We start from the raw sequence: 24183 nt of genomic DNA on the forward strand, positions 1-24183 counted from the left end.
TTGACCCTTTCCTGTAGTGACTGCAGAATTCTGGGTCCAGTTTTCTGACCTTCACAAGTACAAATAAAACTCATTCTCCAACAGTGGATGGGAAAAGCAAAATTCAAAGTAGTATTGTGAATTAACTGACAACTTAGAGTTAGCGTTTCCTGGGCAGGGGGCTATGGCTGTCAAAGGCCATTGATAAGAGGGGCATACAAAGCCATACATGTGCAAGGGGAAAGGGAGTATGCAGTGTCAGTGTACCCGTTGTGTGGCTAGCAGCAGGGCTCTGCCACTGCAGGACTCAGTGTGGGAGTTAATGGAACAGAGAAGAAACTGGAGCTGTCTGAAGCAAAGCTGTGGGGTTGCAATGGCGGCTGTGTGTGTAGCTGCTGTGGTGTTTCACAGATTCAGAGAAGAGGCGGGAGAGTGGCTTGTCCTAACTCCCTAGTTTCCTTCCCTGCCCAGCCACGCTCTCTAAAGATTCATCAGATCCCCAAACTGCTGAGCTCACATGGAGGGGCTTCCACAGCTGTGGGTGATGTTGCTTATCCATCCACACATTCTGGTCCATTTGGGCCTATGCTTGCACCACTTTCCTTTCTCTACACTGGAATTTAAATGATACAGTGTAACCCTTAGTTATTATTTAATAGCTCAATTGGCACGCTTCATTTATTTTCTCTGTTTAAGAGAGATTTTGAATAAAGGAGATGTTTGTACAAAAATCCAGTTCCCCCTAACATCCCTCTGAGAAAATGAATATTTGTGTAAATTCTCATAAGAGCAGATGTAGAAAGGGGAAAAAAGCAAAGACTTTGTGACATCACATACTAGCAAACAGTCCATTTGCTCACTTAAGAGATTTTTCTGAACACAGGTAATATTAGTGCTAAAGAGCTTCACACTAAATATTTTTGAAAATAGCACCCCTGTTGTTGTTGTTGTTGTAACTATCTGGCTGGCATAAGGGGATTTGGGGGAAATCAGATAAATAGATAAGAATTTACTATGTACCATTACACGCAGTGTCAGCTGGAACTTCACCAGCAGGACAGGATAGCAGGTGTCATGGTTACTGGGCTATCTGCACCCCTGACCCCTCTCTAAGTGCACCCCTTCAGATGTCAGGCCTTGAGTCTTTACCTCTTTTGGGGTGGAATCCTACTCTTGGACCAGGATCTGGGCTACTGTGCCCTGGAATCCAGCTAGACCAAGTGGGTTTAGTATCTGCAGTTTTTTTCCTTCAGGAGTTTGTGGTCAGTGGTGCAAACACTGATCAGACAGCCTTTTTCAAAGCAAAGTATCGTTTGATTTTAACAGTAGAAATAAAGCATAGCATAAGAGAAAAAGGATTTTAAAACAGTAGGTCTATTTGCATCTCTTTCTTATCTAGAGCCATACCATCCCTACAGAGACTCTAGCCAGACCCGAACCTCTTGGTCTGGGTGTCAGACTGTTTCCCCTTAACTGTGTTTTCACCATTTGATGGGGTGTCCTTTTAAAACAGTTTAGATTTTTGTTCTCCTGAGTTCAGACTTGGACCCTGCTGCCCTCAACCAGTTTGGGGAACTCTGCAGGCAGTCAGAGATAGACCATCAAAGCAAAGGGCTTCTGCATTGTACCTTATTGGCAGATGGATGGTTATCTCAAGTTATTGTCCTGTTTCCTGCTTGTTTTTCCAATAGCCTAGTATTAAACTAAACCAACATACTCATACAGTGAAAAACCCAATAACCAGGTCACAACACGGTATTCATGTTACACAACAACTCCATTTCCACCACAGTATCTATAAAATATTGAGAGGTCTATACAGGAGGTTTTTCCATTTCCTGATACCACGGCAGTAGGATTGACTTGCATATTGATACAGCTGTAGCTGTATATTAAGGTTTATTGAAAATTAAATAAAGTCAGAGCATCATATCGTTGGAACAATCTTTTATTTTTCACTTGAATGACAAATTTCTCTGAACAGATACAGATTTGGAACTGGACTTAATATATTTTTATTTTTTTTAGAGGACAATAATACAAGAGTTTTGTTTGAACGTGTTTTAACCTCAGGAAGCCTCCCACCAGAGAAATCTGGGTAAGTTTGTCAAATTATTTTGTTTTTCTATCCTTGAAAACCCACCTTTAAAGCTTAAACATCACAAATTAAGGAGAAGAATTGCTGCAGGTGTACTTTCCCTCATAATCCCACCTAAAGGAAAGGGCAGAGAATTCACCCCTTGGACTACAGCACTGGTGACAACATAAACACCTTTAGCCGATGATACTGATGATCACGATATTGTTCCCTGCCATTTTGGGAAAGGAAGGGAAAGATTGTGGGGAATAATGCAAGGACCTGAGAGAAGGTGAGATGGGAACTGATGGGAGAGGGACTTTACAAGAAGTACAAAAAACAAAGAAATAACCACAATGCAAAAACATCATAGATGAGCTTGCAGCCCTTTCTCATCTGGTCCCTAACTCTGTCAGTCATGCTTCCACCCTCTCCTCTATTAAACGCAGTTCTTCCAACAAGACTACAAGCCCTGGTGCTCCCCCGCAGGGAAATAGCCACAAGCCTTATATTACAAGACCTATGCATCATAGTCAAATGTTCCACTGCTCTGCTCATTCATGCCTCAGTTTGTTGCTTCTGATTCTCTGAGAGAGAATAATTTTTATCCAATTTCAAAGAAAGGGGAACTGAAGTATAGAGTTTAGAAGCCAAAATCTCCTGAAAGGTGGGCTGGGAAGCTAAAATGAAAGTTGAATTGAGCCCAGATATATGTGCTCAGATCCCTTCTTACCAAGCTGTGTAAGATTTTCTGCAAAGAAGTTGGGATTTACAATTGTGCAGAACACGCTGCATTGGTTGGTTTCTCTCTCTTGCTGCCCTCCACATCACTGCAGTGGTATATAGTTTGTAAAATGCTATAACGTCTATTGGAAGGAAAGGTGTTATAAAAATGAGAGAGATTATTAGGAGCATAGTATTAGTGTTACTGTTATGCATGCACATAAAACAGATACTTGAAGTTGTTTATTAAATGGTAATGTCCATGTTTCCTAATCACCTTAATTGGAGTTTGTCATCTTGTGTATCTTTACAAGTAGGAGGGATTCAGCGTAGCTTTCCCCCAATCAATCATTTATTCCCTTTACCTGTTTTCTTTCACAGAGAAATCTGGGCCCGATTTTTAGCTTTTGAAAGTAACATTGGTGATCTAGCTAGTATACTTAAAGTGGAAAAACGGAGGTTTACAGCCTTCAAAGAAGAATACGAGGGTAAAGAGACAGCTCTGCTGGTAGATAGGTACAAGTTCATGGATTTGTACCCTTGCTCTGCAAGTGAACTTAAAGCTCTTGGTTACAAGGTAGGTAGCTGAGAAAATTTAATTTTGTGATAGTTCTTTTGAGATCTGGAGCAGTCCTGTAACACTGTCTCACTTCATCTTGCACTTGCCTTAAAGTTTTCATTGACAGACAAGAAAAAATAAAAACGGGTGCATTGATTAGGGTTTTATTCTTTCATTTTGAGCCTGATCCTGCTCCCGGTGGAAGTTTCGCCATTGATTTTTGCCACTGAGTTTCAAATAAAGCAAGATTGGGCTGTTAGTACTATAGGCTGCTTGTAATTTTTAGTTGTTTTAGCTGGACCCAGATCTGATCTAGCATGGAGTTAATAGCATTGGGTGTTTCAGAGTCACTTGTTGTGTTCCAAAATTGTTCATAAAGAACCTGATCATGCGAGCCTGCTTCATGTGAGTATTCCTTATGAGAATTGGCTTATTGGCTTCAATTGAACTGCTCATATATGGAGGATTGAGCCTAAACATTGTTTACAAACAATCCTTGTTGGAAGCAGGGCTGGTGTTAAGTCTTTGTGTTCATGGGACTCATACTTAAAAAAAATATATATGTATACACATTATTAAAACATAAAATGTTTATAAATACACACAATATATGGACACAACCACGTTTCAGATGGTGCAAGTAGGAAAGCCTTTAAGGTTGCCTAACATTTTTTCCATTTTAAGATACTGTTTTGAGTATATCTTCTTATTTCTGCTGAGCTGAAATTTCCAGTGCGGGTGCAGGCCTCATACTGATGTTTTTTGTTTCTTTGGTGACGTTTCAATTAAAATGGTTTAGCTGTTTCCACAAATGAGATGAGAGAAAATGTTTTGCAGATGCAAGAACAACCATTATATGTCAGGTTTAAACACACATAGGAGTGTCCACACAGTGATTTGCGTCAGTTTAACTGTTTTAAAACCCATTTAACTTAAGCTGGCAAACCTTGTATTTAGACAAGCCCATAATCATTGTACTGTGCCTACAACAATGGAGTCTGATCTCAGCTGGGGCCTCAAAGCAGAACTGTCATAGCCTACATATGGAATCCAGGTACCTCCTAAGGTACCTACATTTGAATAGATTGAACAAATGTCTTCAGAAAGCATTAGAAAAAATGTAGCTGAGATTGTCCATCTATCTTTAATTCCTACTATGATATTGCTTTGTGTAATTTAAAACATGAAATTACTAAATTCCCTGGTTCAGTGCTCTCTAATTTGTGTTTTCAGGATGTCTCACGTGCCAAGTTAGCAGCCATTATTCCAGACCCTGTGGTGGCTCCTTCTATAGTGCCTGTTCTAAAAGATGAAGTGGACAGAAAACCTGAATACCCAAAACCAGACACACAGCAGATGATTCCATTTCAGCCAAGACATTTAGCACGTAAGTCAAGAGTTTAGTCGTGTTAAGGTTAAAAAATTTCATTCAGGGACCTGTTACCGCCCCCTAACTCACATCAAGCCATCCCATTGAATTTAACTGAGCTACTCATGAAGCCCCCGTGCCGAAAAGCTCCAACTTTAGGCATCTGCTTAAATCCCATTGGGACTTCAGAAGAATTTATGCACATCTAAAGTTGGTTCTTAAGTGCTTTGCTCGATTGGGATAGACTTAAGTCTTTGCTGAACAGATGCCAGACTAAGGTAGGCATGAGAAAGGGTTGCAGAATCTGGCCCTGAGGCTTCTGCTAGCTGTAATAAGATGTTGTAGATTGCTTTATACCAGGGGTTCTCAGAGTGGGGCTCGGGACCCTTCAGCAGGTCGTGAGCTGTCAGTCTCCACCCCAAGCCCTGCTTTGCCGCTAGCATTTTTAATGTTAAATTAAAAACACTTTTTTATATATTTATAAAGGGGGGGGGTCCGCACTCAGAGGCTTGCTATGTGAAAGGGGCACCAGTATAAAAGTGTGAGAACAACTGTTTTATACTATAGGATTCAGATAGCTGAAGACAATGACAAAATGTACTTTTAAATTACATCTGCCCATTATTCATTTCTGTCTCATACAAGAGATCTAAAGCTTGAATTACTCTACCATTCACATTTGATTTATACTGTTCTTTTCCTCAATAGCTCCAGGTTTGCATCCTGTGCCAGGCGGTGTATTTCCAGTCCCACCAGCTGCTGTAGTTTTAATGAAGCTCCTCCCACCTCCTGTGTGTTTTCAGGTTTGTTTCAATAATTTAATATATTCCACAGGCTTCCCGCCTAGTACATACACTTCAGTAGAGTGCTTTAATGAATGAATTATATATATACTGTGCTACTTAATGTTTCCAGTAATGTGCAAATAGTTCCTAGTCAGTTATCTAAATTCTTCTCCCATTACAGGGCCCTTTTGTGCAAGTGGATGAACTCATGGAGATTTTTCGAAGATGCAAAATGCCAGAAAGTAAGTGTTCTCCATTTTTATTTTCTGTCATTGAAGTAGCAACATGGCAGTGCAAGGTGAGTGTGGGGATAGTTATACAGCCTCTTACAGAGGAAATCTGTACTGAGATTAGGCTGCTGTTTGCGGCCATTTGATTATCTGAGATTTCCCTATAATAAAGAGAGGAGAATTATTGGGTCAATATATTTCTGAAATTCTCTGATTTATTATTGTTTCTGTTAGTGCAGCTATAAACTTTCCATTATAAATGTCCTTAGGTGAATGGTTCATAACTCAGCTAATAAAAACCCCAGGGCTGGACCTGGGCATACACCTTTTCATTCCCCAAATACACATTTCATAAACTTAAAAAGCATTGGCCATTTTAGAGTATGCAATAACAGTTCAGAATGTGGCTGTATACTGAACAAGAGATTGAAATTGATCAAGTGTCTTTCTTTACCTTGTGTCTGGTCCCCTATAAAACCCGTAGCTCCAGAGCTTAGAGTAGAACATGATCCAATATAGGGTGAAGATGTTGAGAAAGTGACCAGACCTGAAACTAAAACCTAAGTCTCTCTTGTTATAGGAGAAAGTCACCTTAGGTAGGGACACTACAGATGGCATTTTCCTTCTATAGAGTAGAGTACTTTAGACATCAGTTTCCACTTTCTCAAAGTAGCATGCAGCTGACCTGACTCAAAAGTAAAAGCAGTAAATTTCACTTCACTTTCTCCTGAAGATGTTTTCCCATGCAGTAGAGCGTAGTTTTTGGCTCACTCATTATTTTTCTTCCAAAACTGACATCCAGTGAGATGACTTAGATTTTGGGAATTCCCTAAATGGAGAAGATGCCTTGTTATTTTTAAAGTAAAGTGTTTTTTTTTTGTAAATTATAGTATCCTGAACACACACACTCAAGTGTTTGTAAGGAGTAAAATGGCAAAATTCTTCATTGTCCAAAATGCAGTGGATCTAATCAGTGGCTTAAATTAACCATCTTTTTTCATGTCCTTGTTAAGTTACATTCTAATCAAGCATTGTATTACAGAAATGTTAAGTGAAACTGAGAAATGTGGAAGGAATGCCTTGTTAGGAAGTTTCTGAAACATAACATTTCACAGGCAAAAAGTCCTGCTTTAGCAAACTAAGCTACAGCATTCAGTGTGAACTCTATTCCCCCCTTGGCAACACATTTTGATTTAACTCTTTTATAGCAGCATAGCCTTTGATAAAGGGCAACTCATTTCTCTTCTGTTTTCAGCAGTGTATCTCAGTACACCTGCATAGTGTCCAGAGCAACTTAATACTTTGCTGACTTGTTTTCCTCATCAAGGAAAAAACAGTTTCTGAAGCCGATTTATCTTTCTTGTTTCAAAGCTGTTGATGAAGCTGTAAGAATAATTACCGGAGGCCTGCCTGAATTAACTGTGGAAGGCAATGGACCTGTGGAGAATAATACTCTGTTCAATAAAGCTGTCAAGAGACCAAATGAAGATTCTGATGATGAAGAGGAGAAGGGATCAGTGGTTCCTCCTGTACATGACATATACAGAGCAAGACAGCAAAAGAGAATCCGATGAAACAGGTTCCAAATCAGACTGTGAAAGACTTGTATTAAGAGATTTTTTTTGCCTCTTATGTCAAATGTTTAAAAAGGGACAACCGTTTTTAACAAACATCTCAACAATGAGGTTTTGTTACTGTGGTACCTCTTTATACTGTATGGTTCTTGATCAGCGGAGTCTTAGAAAGAGCTCTAAACAAAATTAGGTTTTCAAAAACAATAGCACAAAATGTCTGAATTGCATTTTGTTCCTCTTCAAGTGTGTTTACATCTACCACTTGAAGTCTTGTGGGGCTTTCAACAGTTTTATTTTAAAAACTGGATGGCTTATAATTGTGAAGCATTTTTAATTCACAGTTCCTGGAAAACAGTTGTTCTCAGTTTGCTCATGTAGTGTCCTGCCTTATTGTTTGTTTTTATTTATGGCAGAATGTATGGAATCTGTTTTGTAGTTTTAAAATGGAAAAACATTCCATTAAAAGATATCAAAAACTTCATGTCTCATTCAGATTGTATGTGTATACACTCTTACATCAACCAAACAAAGCAGCCTTAAAAGAGAAATTTGCTGGGAGGTAATTCCTGATGCTGGTTTCAGAGTTCTGGCCCCTCCCCAAAGTTGGAAGATAATTCATTTCCTCATTCCAAAGCAAAAATGAAAAGAACTGACAACACCCCAAGATAAATTATCAGATGCACACTTTGTATATTGAAATTTCAATAACTACTGTTAGTCCTGCATTAATTTTATCCACTGTTACCATCTTTAGTTTACAGGCAAAAACAAGCTCAAACAACTGCAGTGGTTTTAAAAAAATCTTTAAGTTAATGATATTTCTTGAAGCAGCTTCAGTGTAATTGTACATCTCTCTTAGATTGCATTTAAACTTGCACCTTAATATTCCACATTAATAGTTAGTGGTTTTTTTCCCTCCAGATTATACCGGCTCTTACTACATAAGACAAACTTAAATTCTGACCACTCATGTGGATAGCTGTAGTGTAGTGGTACCAGTGAGATTTGAAGAGGTGGACATATTCAGTCAGTAAAGTATATGCTTCACTGTGTGTAAGTTGAATTTGCAATAGGAATTGCATAGTAACCATATGTAAGTAGGACCATACTTTCATTTAATGGGAAACAAGGTGAAGCGTAGAGGGGGGTATTTACAGAGGTAGGCCCTCATCTGTTTGGCACAGAACCCTAAAATGGGGAGCAAGTGTGGCTGCATGAAACAGCACACACAAGCTGAATCAGGTTCCAGTTGCTGGCCTTTGCCACACTTATCTGAATTTATTTTTTAAAGGGACTTTATCAGAAGAATATTTTTCAGTTTAGCTTGTCACCCAACAATTAGAACACCTGGGAAAAGTAACTGAAATGTGACATAGTAATATTTAAAAAGGGACACACTTAAAATTTAGTAGTAGGTAACAAATGCCCCAAATAAACATTCCAACACAGCAGCAACTTACTTACACTATCTACAAGACTGATAAAGCCCAAACATGGAGTCATTGGCTCTCTGCTAGTACATCACCCCAACCTCGACCAATGTGCCTGCTGCCTAGATTAACTTCTTTAAAAAAAAAAAAAAAAAAAAAAAAAGAGCTTTAGGAATAAAACTCAATATTGTGAAAGACAGGACTTACACCCGTGCATGGTGCTCATGTGGTCAGTACAGTGTGTTGAACAGTAAGCAGGAGCTGGCACTCACGGACATCTAGACTTTGCAGCTTTGTGTCTAAATGGGGGTGATCTCCTACATTAAGCAAGAAGGCATTTATCCCACAATTCAGTAGTTGACCATTACTTATCCATACAACGAATCACCCATCCTGACGTACTTATCACAGCATTTACTCAATCGATGCTAAGCTTATACAGTCTCTGCTCATGAGAAACTGTTTCAGTATACTCGTTTTAGTATTAAGCATGTAGGTTGGTTTGTAAGCGATCAGTGATAAATGTAGTAAGAAAACCAAAGCAGAACTGATTTGGTGTATTTTTAAACAAAGCTGGTAGGGGAACCAGTGGAGGTACTCAAGTGTAAACCTGGAACTGTGCAAGATTTTCCAAACACTGCTACAGCACAACATAAATAAGAAAGCTCAGCCATATGGGGCTCAGAGTGAGTTGTGTCAGTCACCTCACCTCTGCTACTGGTGTGTGTATTCCTCCCTTAGAAACCTACTCTAAAGATTTTCAGACCTGGGTGGTTAAGTCCATATTTAAACATCTCATTAAGTAGTTTTATTTTCAGGAGGGCTGAGCACACAAGAAGCAGGTTTGAAAATTTTAGCCTTAAACCTCAATTTCACATATCAGCTCATGACTCCTACTTCTCATTTTGGCATCAAGCTCTGTCTTGTTCCAACTTTGAAATAATCACTCAAAAGGTTTCAGGGTACAGTAGTCAGGGGTTTAGGAGCTTTCACTGAACAACTTGAATCTACAAAACTGGGCTAGAAATTACACTAGGAACTGTGCCGATGGCCTGAGAACCAGGATGTACAGAGGAGTGTGAAAATGAAAAAAAAAATCCATTAAAAAAACAAACCTTAAACAGTTCAGCTGTGTCTCTATGGCCCTCCTCCCATATCATAACAAACAAAAATGGATGTAGTGGTACTAGAAAGATGCACTGATCACTCTGTGCAGTGTGTCCTTTTCCCCAGCACTGTTTTTAAGATTGTAAATCACTGCCTTTAATGGAGGATTTGGGCACTGCTGAAATATAAACAGAAGCAATTTAGAACCTGTACACTTAGATCTCAAACAAGAATATCACAAGCAGAGTAGTTTCTGTCTCTCAGGAACTGTTGAGGTGAAAATCAAAACATAGCTTTGGAGCTGCAGCAGCGTTTGGGTTATTACAATTTAAGAGCACCATCTGCTGTAATAGGTTTGAAGCATCCACTGCGAATACACAAGAGTGTTAAGATCACACTGACACTACACAAAAGGTATGGAGAAATGTAGTACCAATGCTTGCAGACGAGCAAGAAATGCCCTCAGTAACTTCTATCTATGGAAAGTATAGCATTTAAAGGCCAGAGTCATCTAGTCTGAACTCTTGTGTGCCACCAGTACCACCCAGCACCTACACGCTAAATCCAACAACTGAAATTAGGCCAAAGTATTACAACCCATAGAAGACTAGACTATTACGTGCCACAGGCAGAGAACAAAGGGATTGAGGGGCACCAGTGAGACCAAGAGTAGAATAGAACACGGACAATACAAAAAAATAGTGCTAGACAAACTTCTGAGCTTAAGCTACTTATTTTCAATTTACTAAAGAATGTTCATATATATATTTTCAGGCGTTCACCCAAAAGAACCATCCAGCGAAGAAAATGGTTTCCTAATATTGTTGGCAGTTTTGTAATCATAAAAATGAGGTAAGCTTTGTTTTGCATTGGGCAACCAAAGTTTGAGATTGATTTAATACACTAATGTGGTGATACATCAAGCAAGTAAAGCTATTGTTATTTTATTCCCTCTTCCCCAAAGAGCAGAAAACTGTTAAGAGCCGTACAACCGCTCTCAGTTCAAGCCCTAGGAGCTAATGAAATTTCAAAATGTGAAGGGAAGTATAAGTACTCCAGGGTACCTCCCTTACCACTGTTCTGTTGAATGTGACTGACTAGTCAACCAGTTTATTTTATTAATTAATAGTGTCAAAAAATGGCCTTCTTGTAAATTCTTCATTTCAGAATACAGTAAATATTCTATTTTTCTCATAGCGTCCCCCACCCCAAAACTCTTAGGACAAGGTACCCACCTATTAACAAGAGCTCACTTCACCTTATATTATCTGAGATGCTAAGAACTTTGGCAACTATTTCTTACTCAACCTGATGGGTTCTAGCCGCTGAAAAAAGTTTCAGTTTTGCTTTTCACTGTCCTAAACCTTAAATTTACTTCCAAGAAAAGTTTAGATTTCCATATTTTATGAATTAGTACGATCAGAAGTCCTTCAGAGTGCATTTAGAGAAAATCTTGCTAGTTATCTTCAAGAATCTAAAATACTTTGAGTTCAAGAACATCTGTAAAACATGAAAAAGCATCTAACACTAAATATTCTCTCATGACTTCAAATGAACTTTAAATAGTTCATTTCCTAATACACCTTTTAAAGTTACCATTTAAAATCTTCGTTTCAGAAATATCACTGAAATTGAAACATACCATGAGCATATAATTGTCTCATAAGTCACAGTTTTAGAAAAAAAGAGGAAATTTCCTCATGCCTGAAATTCAATGCATAAGTCTTTATCCATCTTCTGAAAATGTTAATTTTTAAATTAGTATTTCATATAAAAAGGAGTCAACTATCAGCAAAAGAAAGGCAAGAAATGCCACTCTTATCAAAACATTTCTCTTGGCCACCTGAAAGTTTTACAAAGAGATAAATACAGCTGCAATCTTATAGACTGGTCACCCTTGTAATACTGTACATAAAAGAAGACAGTTATTTGATAACCAGAAAATTCACTACAAAATATAATCATATGATGTTTTTGGTAACTTATTTGCAGATAGAGAGCAAAAATTACTATAGAAAAAATGTGATTAGCAGAAAGACTAGTAGCCTTATACTGTTACAATAAAGTGCTATGTTTGGGCCTGCTCTTAACCACCATGATTCAAGTTTCTTACATCTCACATTTTAAATTATTTCTTCAGTTGTTAAAACAGGATTTTGGAAGGCCAAATCACTCAGTATGGAAGAGACCTTTGCTAATCTTCTCTAGATGAACGCATACACTAACTTCATGGTAAACTGGAGAGTTAGAATGCTACAAAAAGCCCCCTGCCACAAAATCAGCAATTTAAGCAATTGTACAACCAGACTGCATTTTTAATCTTATCTAACATCTGCTCAGTAGCAAAAACTACAGCCATAAAATTAAGGAACATACCTTCAGCATGAATACTTATGCTAAAAATGTATCTAGTTACCATTTAATTCAAAGCACCTATCAACTTATACATAATTTTCCCCTTCAGAATCAGTGCTATTGAATTACAGTAATAAAACTATGTTTTAATGGAATGCCATTTTCCAAAGCCAAGTTAGTTGCAATTTTTTTTAGCAGACAAAATTAACACTATCTAGATAGCATACAAACTGGTATGACGATTCTTCTGATTACCCTAACAATTGGGATTCTTCCTTATTCAGTAGTTTGCTGAGGATCACATCATAGTACGGGCTGAACACCATCTTGTTATAGTTGACAAGGCGAACATACTTGACAGCAATTTCTTCCATCTCTCTTTGAATAGGGCCTAATCCCCCAGGAATATCAGGAAATGATTTCTGATGACCAGAAGTCAGATAGCTCTCCAAAAATGCCTGGATTCGAGAATCTGGCGGGGGGAAAAAAGGACCAAGGTGTTTTTAAATACAAAACAAGAACAATGCATGTGATCTTCCTCCATGGTGAACTACCAAAAAAACTGGTGAGCACATCCTATGTTATGTACTTCAATCCAGAGCCTCCTCCGAGCATAGATCCCAACATTATATTCTACTGCCTGAGAAGATCATTTTAAATAACTACAACTTCAGGCAGTAGACTTGGTGATGCAGGTGGCTGGACAGCTCAGTGAAGATCCAAGTTTAGGAATTCAAAGATCACTTCTACAGTTGAAACTTGGGCAACTACACTTGAAAATTCTGACCTGATTTTCAGAGTTGCTGAGCTGCCCAAGAGGTCAAGGTAAGGCACTCAACTTTGTCTAGTGGCTCACCATACATCAGACGCAAGTGTTATTAAATAATAAATATTAAAATTATACAAAACAGGTTATTCAGTGGGTTTACTAGCAGCAAAAGAAAAAAAACATGTTTGAGAACACTGCATAGACACTCCAAGATTACCTATCAATTTGCATATGGTGTTGTCAGAGTTTCCCAATGTCTGGATCTGTCCTTTAAGTGCAATCTCTTTCTCAGTTGTGAATGGCATGAATCCATGTTGGGAAAGACAGCTATTAACTTCAGCACAGACCTTCTCACCAACAGTAGCCAAAGATTCACTCAGGTTAAAGGAGCTAGAGAGAACATGAAGGAGTAAACCATTCCTTAAAGATTGTTGCTTAGTCATTTATTTTGACTCTTTACAAATTATATTGATTTGAGCTGCCTATATATTAACAAAACACTTGTTCCTCTCACCACCGCTGTCTATGTCAGTCACCCTAAACCAACAGGTGTCTGCACACATGTATAGAACAAACAATATTGTGAAGGATGGAGAGGGACTGGTCCAAGCTATGAAGCATGGTTAACTGCCAACATAAGGCTGTGGACTTGGTAGAAGACTTTGCATGAAAAATAGTAATAACAGCAAATTAATTGTTTGGCACAGGCATGTCGGATGGGGAGGAAAGGAATAAGGTGGTTAATTTCCTTAGGAAAAACTGCTAGCCTTATACGCTTGTGTGAGTGCAAGCCCTCCATTCTAATCACTTGTCCTTCTATCCTTCCCTAAGTTTCTTGAAGTCAAGAGAGTAAGAGAAGCCCATGCACTCAATACTTACTAGGATCACAACAAAATTAAGCCATCAACCACCACTTCAACAATTGAACATAACATAGCTGAGAGATGGGAGGTAGGAGTCATTCAGATACTCACGGAAGATGCATTCCCGTCAACAACACCTTTATAATGGTTTTGATTTTGTCAGCAAACCCTGGCAGATTGGAAAGTGCTGCACCCGCTATGTTGAACATGACCAGGAGGATAGCACCAGTCAAGGTGAGCTGTTCCAGCTCCAGCTGCATTTCCTGAAAGCGGGTATGGTCCATTAACAATGTCTGCAAAGATAGAGTAAAATCAAAATGCTGGGTTAACAAAGTATAGTGAAAATGAAATTGGGAGGTCACGTAACATAAAGAAGATTATTCTGAAAACTAAATTCCATTAGTACACAGACTTCAAAATTGTATCAGTGTTCCATTCATTTGACGGATGGGCCAGTGGTACCAATGCCACTCTGAGTAAAATCCATAAAGAGGTGCTCTGTAAGCAGCATGTTTGGAAGCCCAGAGAGGAATCATTTTATCTCCATTTGCTTCTCCTACAAAATTTCCGTATTCACTCCTAAAACCCGATTTCCCAGATAGGAGTAGAATTCAAGGTCACTGTTAGTATATATCAAAAAGATGCATTACTCAGAAAACAGTCCTCTTTAAAATTAAAAGCTTTTACGATGGTTACAGTTAGATAATTACTAGAGATTCCTCTCTCTAGGGCCCTTCAAGGGATTGGTGTTGCAGTGGGATAGTGCACCAGTCTTATTTCCAACACCTAATTACACAATCAGTCTAGTCAAATATGGTCCATCTAATCTGATGTTTTCCCTGTAACAGTGGACAGTGCAAGAAATCCACAATGAACAATTATAGAATAACCTTCCTATGGGAGAAATCTTTCTACACTGGTTAGTGGCTGGTTTATGCACTGAAGATGTTTGTATCCATTTTACATTTTTTATCCTAAGGCAGATGCAAGATTAAGTCTCAGTAAATGTCTCATCTTAGTGCTTAGAGGACATTTGTTTCCATCCAAATACCACCATTTACATTTATTAAAACTCAGCATGATAGGCAGTGTGTGCTCCAGAAAGATCCAGGAGTGGCATATCAGGGATTAGCAGGTGAGAACCAAAGTGATTTAACAGAGCTGTGTTGGTAAACTTGCACAGAGCCTGGTTTTAACGTCTTCAACCCCTTGCTTTAATGAGCACTAATTCAATTCACAAAATAAAAGAATGTTTTAAAAAATGCTTAGGTTTCATCTTTGAATTACTCAACTTCTATTACAGATGGATTTGTTTCAAGACAAACGAATCAAAATATTCTCCTTTTGAGATAAAAAGTTAACTTATTGGGTTACTACATTCAAAATAAAGCACGAGAGTTATCAATTAATGGATCGCATTACACCAATCATAATTTATAGTGAACAATGTAAACCTTTGTAGCTCAGTTGTGAATGTTATTTTTCTGAACTCTTTCACACGTGCCTTCCTCTCAAAACAGAGTTACAGGGAAATACATGAGATGGTTCATAAGATACAAGTTACAACTACCATAAAGGGGAAAGATTTTGTGGAGTGTTCATCCTGGGTGGGTAAATAGCTGTTTGATTACTTAACTCAATGTCAGTTCTCGACACACCATATCCCTTATGCTTCTCCTCCAAACTGAATACAATGGTCAAAGTCAATGGAATAACTCTAGGTTTATAGTGGTACAACAGAATCTAGCTGCAGTGCTTCTGCAACAAGCTGAAGGTTGTAAATCTAGTTTAAATTCAGGAGTTTGGGTTCAGAATCTTCCCAGCAATTAACTAGCTGTCCAGGTCTTAGAAAGACAGACAATTCTTCTCCTGCAAAATCGTAAACCCTGAGATTTATGCTGTAAGCCTCATACACAAACAACTATTAAACAGAGGTATTTTGCATGCATAAAACCAGACATTAGTAATCAAAACATCTGCTCAGCCATGCAGAAAGAACTCTGAAGCATTTTTTCTCTTTACAGTAGCTACAACTCACATAACATAATACAGTTTATGAACTGCTGTAGTGAGAGACCATGTGACAGTGTTTGAGACTGATATATACATATATAAAACCCACAGAAAATTACAAAATCATATAGAGAAAATTCATAGTGCAACACCCTAAAGGAACACCTGTTAAAAGTAACCTGATGAAAAGAATACATTAGGATTTGTATTACAGTAACATCCAGGGGTCCCACTGAGACTGGAACACTCCTGTGCTGAGGACTGTGCAAAGTATTAGACCATCCCAGTCCTGAAGAGCTTACAATCTAAATAGACAAGATAGAAAAATGGTGGGAGGGAAAACAGAGGCACAGAAAAGGAAATGACTTGTGCAGTGACACAGAGCCAAGAACAGAACCCAAATCTCCTGAGTCCCAGTCCAGTGATCTAGACAGTAGATTACGCTACCTCACCTTCAGTTAAATTTTTTTTTTTTTTTTTTTTTTCCAAAACTGAAAATGAATTCAGAATGGAGTTATCCTATTAAAAGAACTGCAACAGCTCCAGTTAAATCCTAAATCTTTTAGTATTTTATGTCAAGAACAAGGTTACAGATCCAAATGATTTCTGCTATATCACCAAAAACAGTGTAGAAAATTAAATAAAAAGCTACATCATCTCTTAAATACCTACTTCTGGGAAAGGCCTGTGCACATGATCCCACTTAAGCAGCTTTAGATATGCCCAATTCTGTACAGCAGCAGGACACAATACAGGAACTCCACTAGCAGCAGCACCACCAACACCAGGGGAAGGTGAATTTTTACACCTCAAATTGGCAAGATCATCTGATGCTTCTTGCAGCCAGTCGGTGACAAAGTCTAGTGAATCTGAAAGAAAGCATTTTGGTAAAAATCTTACTTTCAGGAGTTGTTATCTTCTTCCCTCATGAATAGTTTTCAAATAATACCACTACTAGTCTTTCCTACTACCCATGGTGCTAGTTACTGAGATGCATTTTATTTACTTTATGATTCACAACTTTGGAAGATACCAAAACAGATTTAACACAGAAAACTTTGTGGATGGAAACCACAAATTAATCTAGCAGTACTACAGACTAGCATGTTGATGCTGATTTATAGTGTCATATATTATACTGATATCCTGGGTCTGGGTTTGTTTCTTGTTTTTAAATGTAGAATTGAAGCCTAGGGACCAGAGGTATCTCTGGGTACGTCTACACTACAGGATTATTCCGATTTTACATAAACCGGTTTTGTAAAACAGATTGTATAAAGTCGAGTGCACGCAGCCACACAAAGCACAATAATTCGGTGGTGTGCGTCCATGTACCGAGGCTAGCGTCGATTTCTGGACTACCACTGTGGGTAGCTATCCCATAGTTGTTCTTCGAGTGCTTGCTCATATCCATTCCAGGTAGGTGTGTGCGCGCCGCGTGCACATTCATCGGAAGATTTTTACCCTAGCAACACCCGGTGGGTCAGCTGGGCGCCCCCTGGCATGGCGCCGCTATGGCACCGAATATATACCCCTGCCGACCCGTCCGCTCCTCAGTTCCTTCTTACCGCCCATGTCGGTCATTGAAACAGTGGAGCGCAGCTCAGCTGATCTCCACTTCCCTAGCTATTCACTCGTTCTAGTACTTATTGTGTATATAATTTAGTTTTATAGTTGTAGTTAATACTTTTAAATACCCTTGTGTAAACGTAGTTAGTGTATATAGTTCAGAGGGTTGGGGATTAGCCCCTTCCCCTCTCTCGGTGCCCAGGCCCATGCCTGGTTCACCGGGTTTCAAACCATGCTCGGCCTGCCGGTGGCCGATGCCAACGGAAGACCCTCACGACTCCTGCCTAAAGGGCCTGGGGGAATCCCATCTTGCAGATAAGTGCCGGAGTTGCAAGTCGTTTAAGCCACGGACAAAAAAGGAGTGGGACTTTTGCCTTAAGCAGCTCCTAATGGAGGCAGCCCTCACTCCTCCGTCTTCGGCACCGAGTGCCGCACAATCTGTGCCGGGGAGAAGTGCCTTGTTGGCACCGGAGAGCACCGTCACCGCGAAGACGTCCCGGCACCAACCGGCACCGGCCCAGAAGCCAGCCCGGCACAGCTCCCTCTCCCCGCATGCCAGAAAGCTCAAAGCTCCTGCGGCTCCAATATCTGCACCGCAGTCTGAGCAGCAGCCGAAACTGAGCCACCCGACACCAGCAACTGCCGCTGCACTGGCAATCTCGGCACCGTTGATTCCAGCCATGCAAGAGCCGTCGAGTCCGGTGCATGACAGCTCCCCGGCACACGCCTCGGTAGAGCTTATCGTTCCCACCACACCAGAGACCTTTTCGACGGCGAGGGAACTCATTGCCCTAACGGAGCCCACGCTGCCTCAACCCCCAGCACCGCCAGTGCGGGTTGTTACATCAACAGGGAAACCTGCCCTGGTCAGGCCACCTTCCATTGAAGCCGCAGGCAGGCAGCACTCAAGATCGAGGTCTCACCAGCGCTCTCAATCTCGCCACCAGTCCCGATCTAGGCGCCACTCGCAGTCCCGGTACCGATCTCCTTCTCGGTACCGGTCGTACTCGCGGCACCACTCAAGATCCCGCTCACCAGACCGATATTCAAGACGGTGGTCCAGCTCCCAGCACAGTTCACGCCACAGCCGCTCTCACCATAGAGCTTCTCGATCCCCGTCGACCTCCCGGCACCGCGCTGGTCACAGGTCCCGGTCACCCTCTCGGCACTGGTACGACTCCTGGTACCCCTCTCTGGTGCGGCACAACGTACGGTACCCTGCACACAGGGCTCCTCCTCACGTGCTCTCTGCTCCGCCATGGCCGTCACGGCACCCATCTGAGTCTTCGCATGCTGATAGCACCGCCTACGGGGATTCAGAGATGCATAGCCGTGTCCTCCAGGAGGCTCAGGGCCCAGAACAAGCGCCTCATCAGTGGTCCTTTTGGACACCTTGGGCATATCACCAAGCCCAAGGCGAACCCACGGTACCATCTCGTTCCGCCCCGTCGGAACATCGCACACCAGAGGCCACTGTTAGCTGCCCCCCTCCAGCGGGTACAGACGAATCTGCTCTGGCGCCAGACCCTCAGGTGTTCCTGGACCCTGATGTTCCTCCGGAACAGGTGTCACTGCATGAGCCAGTCGTCCCAGGTCTCTCATCCTCCTCTTCACCAGACGAGGCAGTGGCCGGTACTTCCTCATCGGGCCCGCCCCCAATCGACCTCCAAGCCCACCAGGACCTTCTGAGGCGAGTCGCCTTAAATATCAATCTCCAGGTGGAGGAGGTCCCAGAGGTGGAAGACCTGGTCATAGACATACTGTCGGCGGATGCGCCAACTCGCGTGGCTTTGCCATTCATCCGTTCCTTCCAAGCCAAAGCGGACACCATTTGGCAATCTCCGGGGTCTATCCCTCCCACGGCCAGAGGCATGGAAAGGAAATAAATGGTACCCTCTAAAGGGTACGAATACTTATATACCCAACCTCCTCCATGCTCTCTGGTCGTTCAATCTGTGAATGAGCGAGAGCGCCATGGCCAGCAAGCCCCCGCCCCGAAATCGTGGGAGGCTAGACGGATGGACCTACTGGGATGTAAAGTCTACTCTGCCAGAGGCCTCCAACTGCAGGTGGCTAACTAACAGGCCCTGCTCAGCAGATATAATTATAATACCCGGCAGTCGGTGGGTAAGTTCGCTGAACTGGTCCCACAGGACGCCCGCCAGGAATTCCAAGCCCTTCTGGAGGAAGGGAAGAAAGTGGCACGGACTTCCCTAAAGGCCTCACTCGACGCTGCTGATTCAGTGACCAGAACCGTGGCCTCGGGAATTAGGATGAGGAGGATATCGTGGCTGCAGGTGTCAGGCCTACCTCCTGAACTGCAACACACTATCCAGGACCTTCCGTTTGATGGACAGGACCTTTTCTCTCAGAAAACGGACCCTAGACTCCAGAGTCTCAAGGATAATCGCATCATTATGCGTTCCCTCGGGATGCATACTCCGCAAACCCAACGAAGGTCCTTCCGTACCCAGCCTCAGCGCCCTTACCCCCCACCCAGGCCACGACAGGACTTTGGCAAAAGGCGTCGCGGGAACCGCAGACGGCAATCCGGTTCCCAAGGGGGCCAGAATAATGGTCCCGCCAAACCATCAGCGGGACCCAAACTGAACTTTTGAAGGTGTGCCCGAGAGCAGAGCACCAGTCCTTCCCCAGGATCCCCTTCAGTTTTCAAACCCCCTTTCCTCCTTCCTCCCTGCGTGGGCCCAATTAACCTCGGACTGTTGGGTCCTACGCACGGTGGAATTTGGATACCACCTCCAATTTATTTCGCTCCCTCCCTCCCCGTCCCTCTTCAGGGACCCCTCTCACGAGCAATTCCTCTGGCAAGAGGTTTGTACGCTCCTTTCCATCGGAGCTATAGAGGAGGTACCGGAGGAATTCAGAGGCAGAGATTTTACTCCTGATATTTCCTAATCCCCAAGGCAAAAGGAGGTCTCCGACCCATCCTGGACCTGCGCGGACTCAACGTGTTTCTGAAGAAGCTGAAGTTCCTCATGGTGTCCCTGGGGACCATCATCCCATCCTTGGATCCCACAGACTGGTATGCTGCTCTCGACACGAAGGACGCATACTTTCACATTGCCATTTACCCTCCGCACAGACGGTACCTACGGTTTATGGTGCACCACCAACATTTTCAATTTGCGGTCCTTCCGTTTGGCTTCTCTGCCACCCTGCACATGTTTACAAAGTGCATGGCTGTAGTGGCTACCTTCCTCCGTCGTCGGCGAATACACGTCTTTCCTTACCTAGACGACTGGCTTATTCGCAGGACCTCCGAGGCCCAAGTCACCAGGCATGTTGCCATCACAGACCTATTTGAGCGGTTGGGCCTGATGATCAGTCTAGAGAAGTCTACTCTAGTGCCCACTCAAAGAATAGAATTCATTGGGGCCATTCTAGACTCCAAACTCGCAACAGCCTGCCTTCCACTGCCCCGGTTTCGAGCACTAGTTTCGGTTATAGAAAGCCTCCAAACTTTTCCGACGACCTCGGCTTGCACCTGCCTCAGCCTTCTCGGTTACATGGCCGCATCCACTTTTGTAACCAAGCATGCCAAACTACGTCTGCATCCCCTTCAAACCTGGCTCACCTCAGTTTACCGCCCAGGCAGGGACGCCATAGACATGGTTGTCACCGTTCCTCAGAGTGTTTTAGGCTCCCTCAACTGGTGGCTAACACCTTCCCTGGTGTGTGCAGGAATGCCGTTCCAACCGAGACAGGCCTCAGTATCCCTAACGACGGACGTGTCGTCTCTCAGCTGGGGGGCGCACCTAGGCCATCGTCAGATGCAAGTCCTTTGGTCATCTCAAGAGCTAGCGTTGCACATAAAAGTCCGGGAGCTGAGAGCAGTCCGCCTCGCGTGCCAGACGTTCCAACAACATCTGCAGGGCTGTTGTGTTCTAGTGCTTACGGACAACACAACGGCTATGCACTACATAAACAAGCAGGGAGGAACTCGATCCTCCCCCCTTTGTCAGGAGGCAATCCAACTGTGGGAATTTTGCATAGCCCACTCTATAGACCTTGTAGTGTCCTTCCTCCCAGGGGTCCGGAACACTCTGGCAGACCATCTCAGCAGATCCTCTCTCTCCCACGAGTGGTCGCTTCGCCCAGACATTGTACATTCCATCTTCCAGAAGTGGGGCTTTCCCCACATAGACCTCTTCGCTTCCCGCAGTGACAGGAAGTGTCAGAGTTTCTGCTCCTTCCAAGGTCTTGCCCCGGGCTCAATATTGGACACCTTCCTAATCTCTTGGGTAAACCACCTGCTTTACGCCTTTCCACCCTTCCCGATGGTGCACAGGGTTCTTGTAAGCTTCGCAGGGACAGGGCTTGCCTGATCCTGATCGCCCCTGCGTGGCCCCAACAACACTGGTACACCACGTTGCTGGACCACTCGATAGCCAACCTGATCCCCCTGCCCCTTCATCAGGATCTGATAACGCAGGACCACAGCAGGCTTCACCACCCAGACCTGCAATCCCTCCATCTCATAGCGTGGCTCCTGCATGGTTAACCCAATTGGAGTTACGCTGCTCTGCCCCGGTGCAAGAGGTACTCCTGGGTAGCAGAAAACCTTCCACTCGGTCTACTTACTTGGCCAAGTGGAAGCGGTTTTCCTGCTGGTGTCAAACGCTGAATGTCGCAACTACGGAGATTCCCATCCCCACTATTTTGGACTACCTCTGGTATCTTAAACAGCAAGGCCTCGCTATCTCATCTTTGCGAGTGCACTTGGCTGCTATTTCCACTTCCCACTCCGGAGAAGGTACTCACTGCGTCTTCTCCCACCCTATGGTCTCGAGGTTCCTCAAAGGCTTGGCGCGTCTATACCCTCTAGTACGACGCCCCACCCCTTCCTGGGACCTCAGTTTAGTCCTGACGAGACTTACGTCCCCTCCATTCAAGCCATTGGCAACCTACTCACTCCTCTATTTGTCATGGAAAACAACCTCCCTTGTAGCCATCACATTGGCTAGGAGAGTCTCTGAGCTTCGGGCTCTGATGGTGGACCCACCATACATGGTGTTCCACAAGGACAAGGTGCCGTTACGTCCACATCCGGCGTTCCTCCCTAAAGTAGTCTCGGCCTTTCATCTCAACCAGGACATATTCCTCCCAGTCTTCTTCCCCAAACCGCATACATCTCGTAGGGAGCAGCAGTTGCATTCGCTCGATGTCTATAGAAGGCGAGCGCCCTACATTGACCGAACGAGGCCCTTCCGCAAAACGCCCCAACTCTTTGTTGCAGTGGCAGACTGGATGAAAGGCCAACCCGTCTCTTCTCAGAGGATTTCGTCCTGGGTAACAGCGTGCATCCGGACTTGCTATGATCTAGCTCATGCCTCTCCAGATCATATTACTGCACATTCTACCAGGGCCTAGGCCTCATCGGCCGCCTTCTTAGCTCAAGTACCTATTCAGGAGATATGTCGAGCAGCTACATGGTCTTCAGTACACACCTTTACTTTCCATTATGCCCTGGTGCAACAATCCAGAGACGATGCAGCCTTCGGCTCAGCAGTTTTGCATTCTGCAGTATCGCACTCCGACCCCACCGCCTAGGTAAGGCTTGGGATTCATCTAATTGGAATGGATATGAGCAAGCATTCGAAGAAGAAAAGACGGTTACTCACCTTTGTAACTGTTGTTCTTCAAGATGTGTTGCTCATATCGCCATCCCAAACCACCTCCTTCCCCTGTCAAGTAGCCAAGAAGGACTGAGGACGGACGGTCGCAGGGTATATATTCGTGCCATAGCAGTGCCCCCAGGGCCCAGCTGACCCACGGTGTGCTAGGAAAATCTTCTGACGAACGTGCACGCAGCGCGGCCCACCAGATGGAATAGATGAGCACACATCTCGAAGACAAACAGTTACAAAGTGCTAGTACCGCTTTTCCTGCAGTCTCCCCCCTTGGAATCTGATTGAGAATCCAATGCCTGATGGTGGAAAACAGTGCGCGGGTGATTCTGGTGTTAATGTGTACTTCATTCCTCCTCCGTAAGCACAGCAGAGCAGACAATCATTCGCGCCCTTTTCCTGATTGCCCTGGCAGGACGCCATGCATGGCAACCAGAGGCCCGTTTGCCTTATCACTGTCAGCCGTATGGTATTCTGATGCCGCTCGTCGAGGTCAGTCTGCAGCGCCACACAGCAGCGTCATTGCCTTTGCAAGTAGCAGAGAGGTGTATCATCATTCTTACGCTCGCTGCTGTCATGGGTGCCTGGTGACCTTACGCTGAGGTCGGCCGGGGGCCAAAGACCAAAATGGGATGACCCCCGCCCATTCCGTCGCCTTACGTATGTATCTAACAAATAGCAGTAGTCCTCCTTCAAAATGGTGCAAGTCTACTAGACACGATCCATGACCAGAGAACCAGATCGACCAGTCCGCTCCGTGTCCGATACCACACGGAAATGTAGTGCCTGCTATTCTTTACGGGGTGCCCCTGCAAACAACCCCCTGCGTCGCTCTCTCCACTCCCCAACCCTCTGCTCGGCTGACCATTGCACGTCGCCCCAATTCGTGTGTAATGACCGTACAAATAGAATGCAGAACACTGCTCCTTTAGTGAGATAATGCAGAGGAGGCACCTCCATCTGCTATGATAGTCAGGCAGTACAGATCTTTCTTTAGACATGGCGGGGGGGCTGTATGGAGTTCATGCCCCCAGTTGTATGATAGACAGTTATCAGCCGTTCTGTACTGATCTGCCAGGAATAACCGGAGTCCATTACTATGTTTTTACACTCAGGCGCCCTGGCCTCAAAGC

General features: G+C 43.2%; 2 protein-coding genes across 2 annotated transcripts in view; one reads left to right on the top strand and one right to left on the bottom strand.

The window, feature by feature from the left end:
* The window catches only part of CSTF3 (cleavage stimulation factor subunit 3), a 77104-nt gene extending 69332 nt beyond the window's left edge, over positions 1–7772 (top strand). The window contains exons 16-21 of the mRNA XM_032791669.2: positions 2008–2077; positions 3161–3356; positions 4572–4725; positions 5416–5510; positions 5674–5734; positions 7094–7772. Of these exons, the coding sequence (XP_032647560.1) occupies positions 2008–2077; positions 3161–3356; positions 4572–4725; positions 5416–5510; positions 5674–5734; positions 7094–7296 (779 nt within the window). The 3' untranslated portion in view covers positions 7297–7772. The remainder of the gene's footprint in view (positions 1–2007; positions 2078–3160; positions 3357–4571; positions 4726–5415; positions 5511–5673; positions 5735–7093) is intronic.
* Positions 7773–10691: 2919 nt separating this feature from the next.
* TCP11L1 (t-complex 11 like 1) overlaps positions 10692–24183 on the bottom strand; it is a 30786-nt gene continuing 17294 nt past the window's right edge. Inside the window, exons 8-11 of the mRNA XM_032791670.2 lie at positions 16506–16702; positions 13932–14113; positions 13175–13347; positions 10692–12660 (exon numbers count right to left, since the gene is read on the bottom strand). Of these exons, the coding sequence (XP_032647561.1) occupies positions 12440–12660; positions 13175–13347; positions 13932–14113; positions 16506–16702 (773 nt within the window). The 3' untranslated portion in view covers positions 10692–12439. The remainder of the gene's footprint in view (positions 12661–13174; positions 13348–13931; positions 14114–16505; positions 16703–24183) is intronic.

Source organism: Chelonoidis abingdonii, chromosome 4 (assembly GCF_003597395.2).
Source record: "Chelonoidis abingdonii isolate Lonesome George chromosome 4, CheloAbing_2.0, whole genome shotgun sequence".
NCBI classification, from domain to species: domain Eukaryota; kingdom Metazoa; phylum Chordata; order Testudines; family Testudinidae; genus Chelonoidis; species Chelonoidis abingdonii.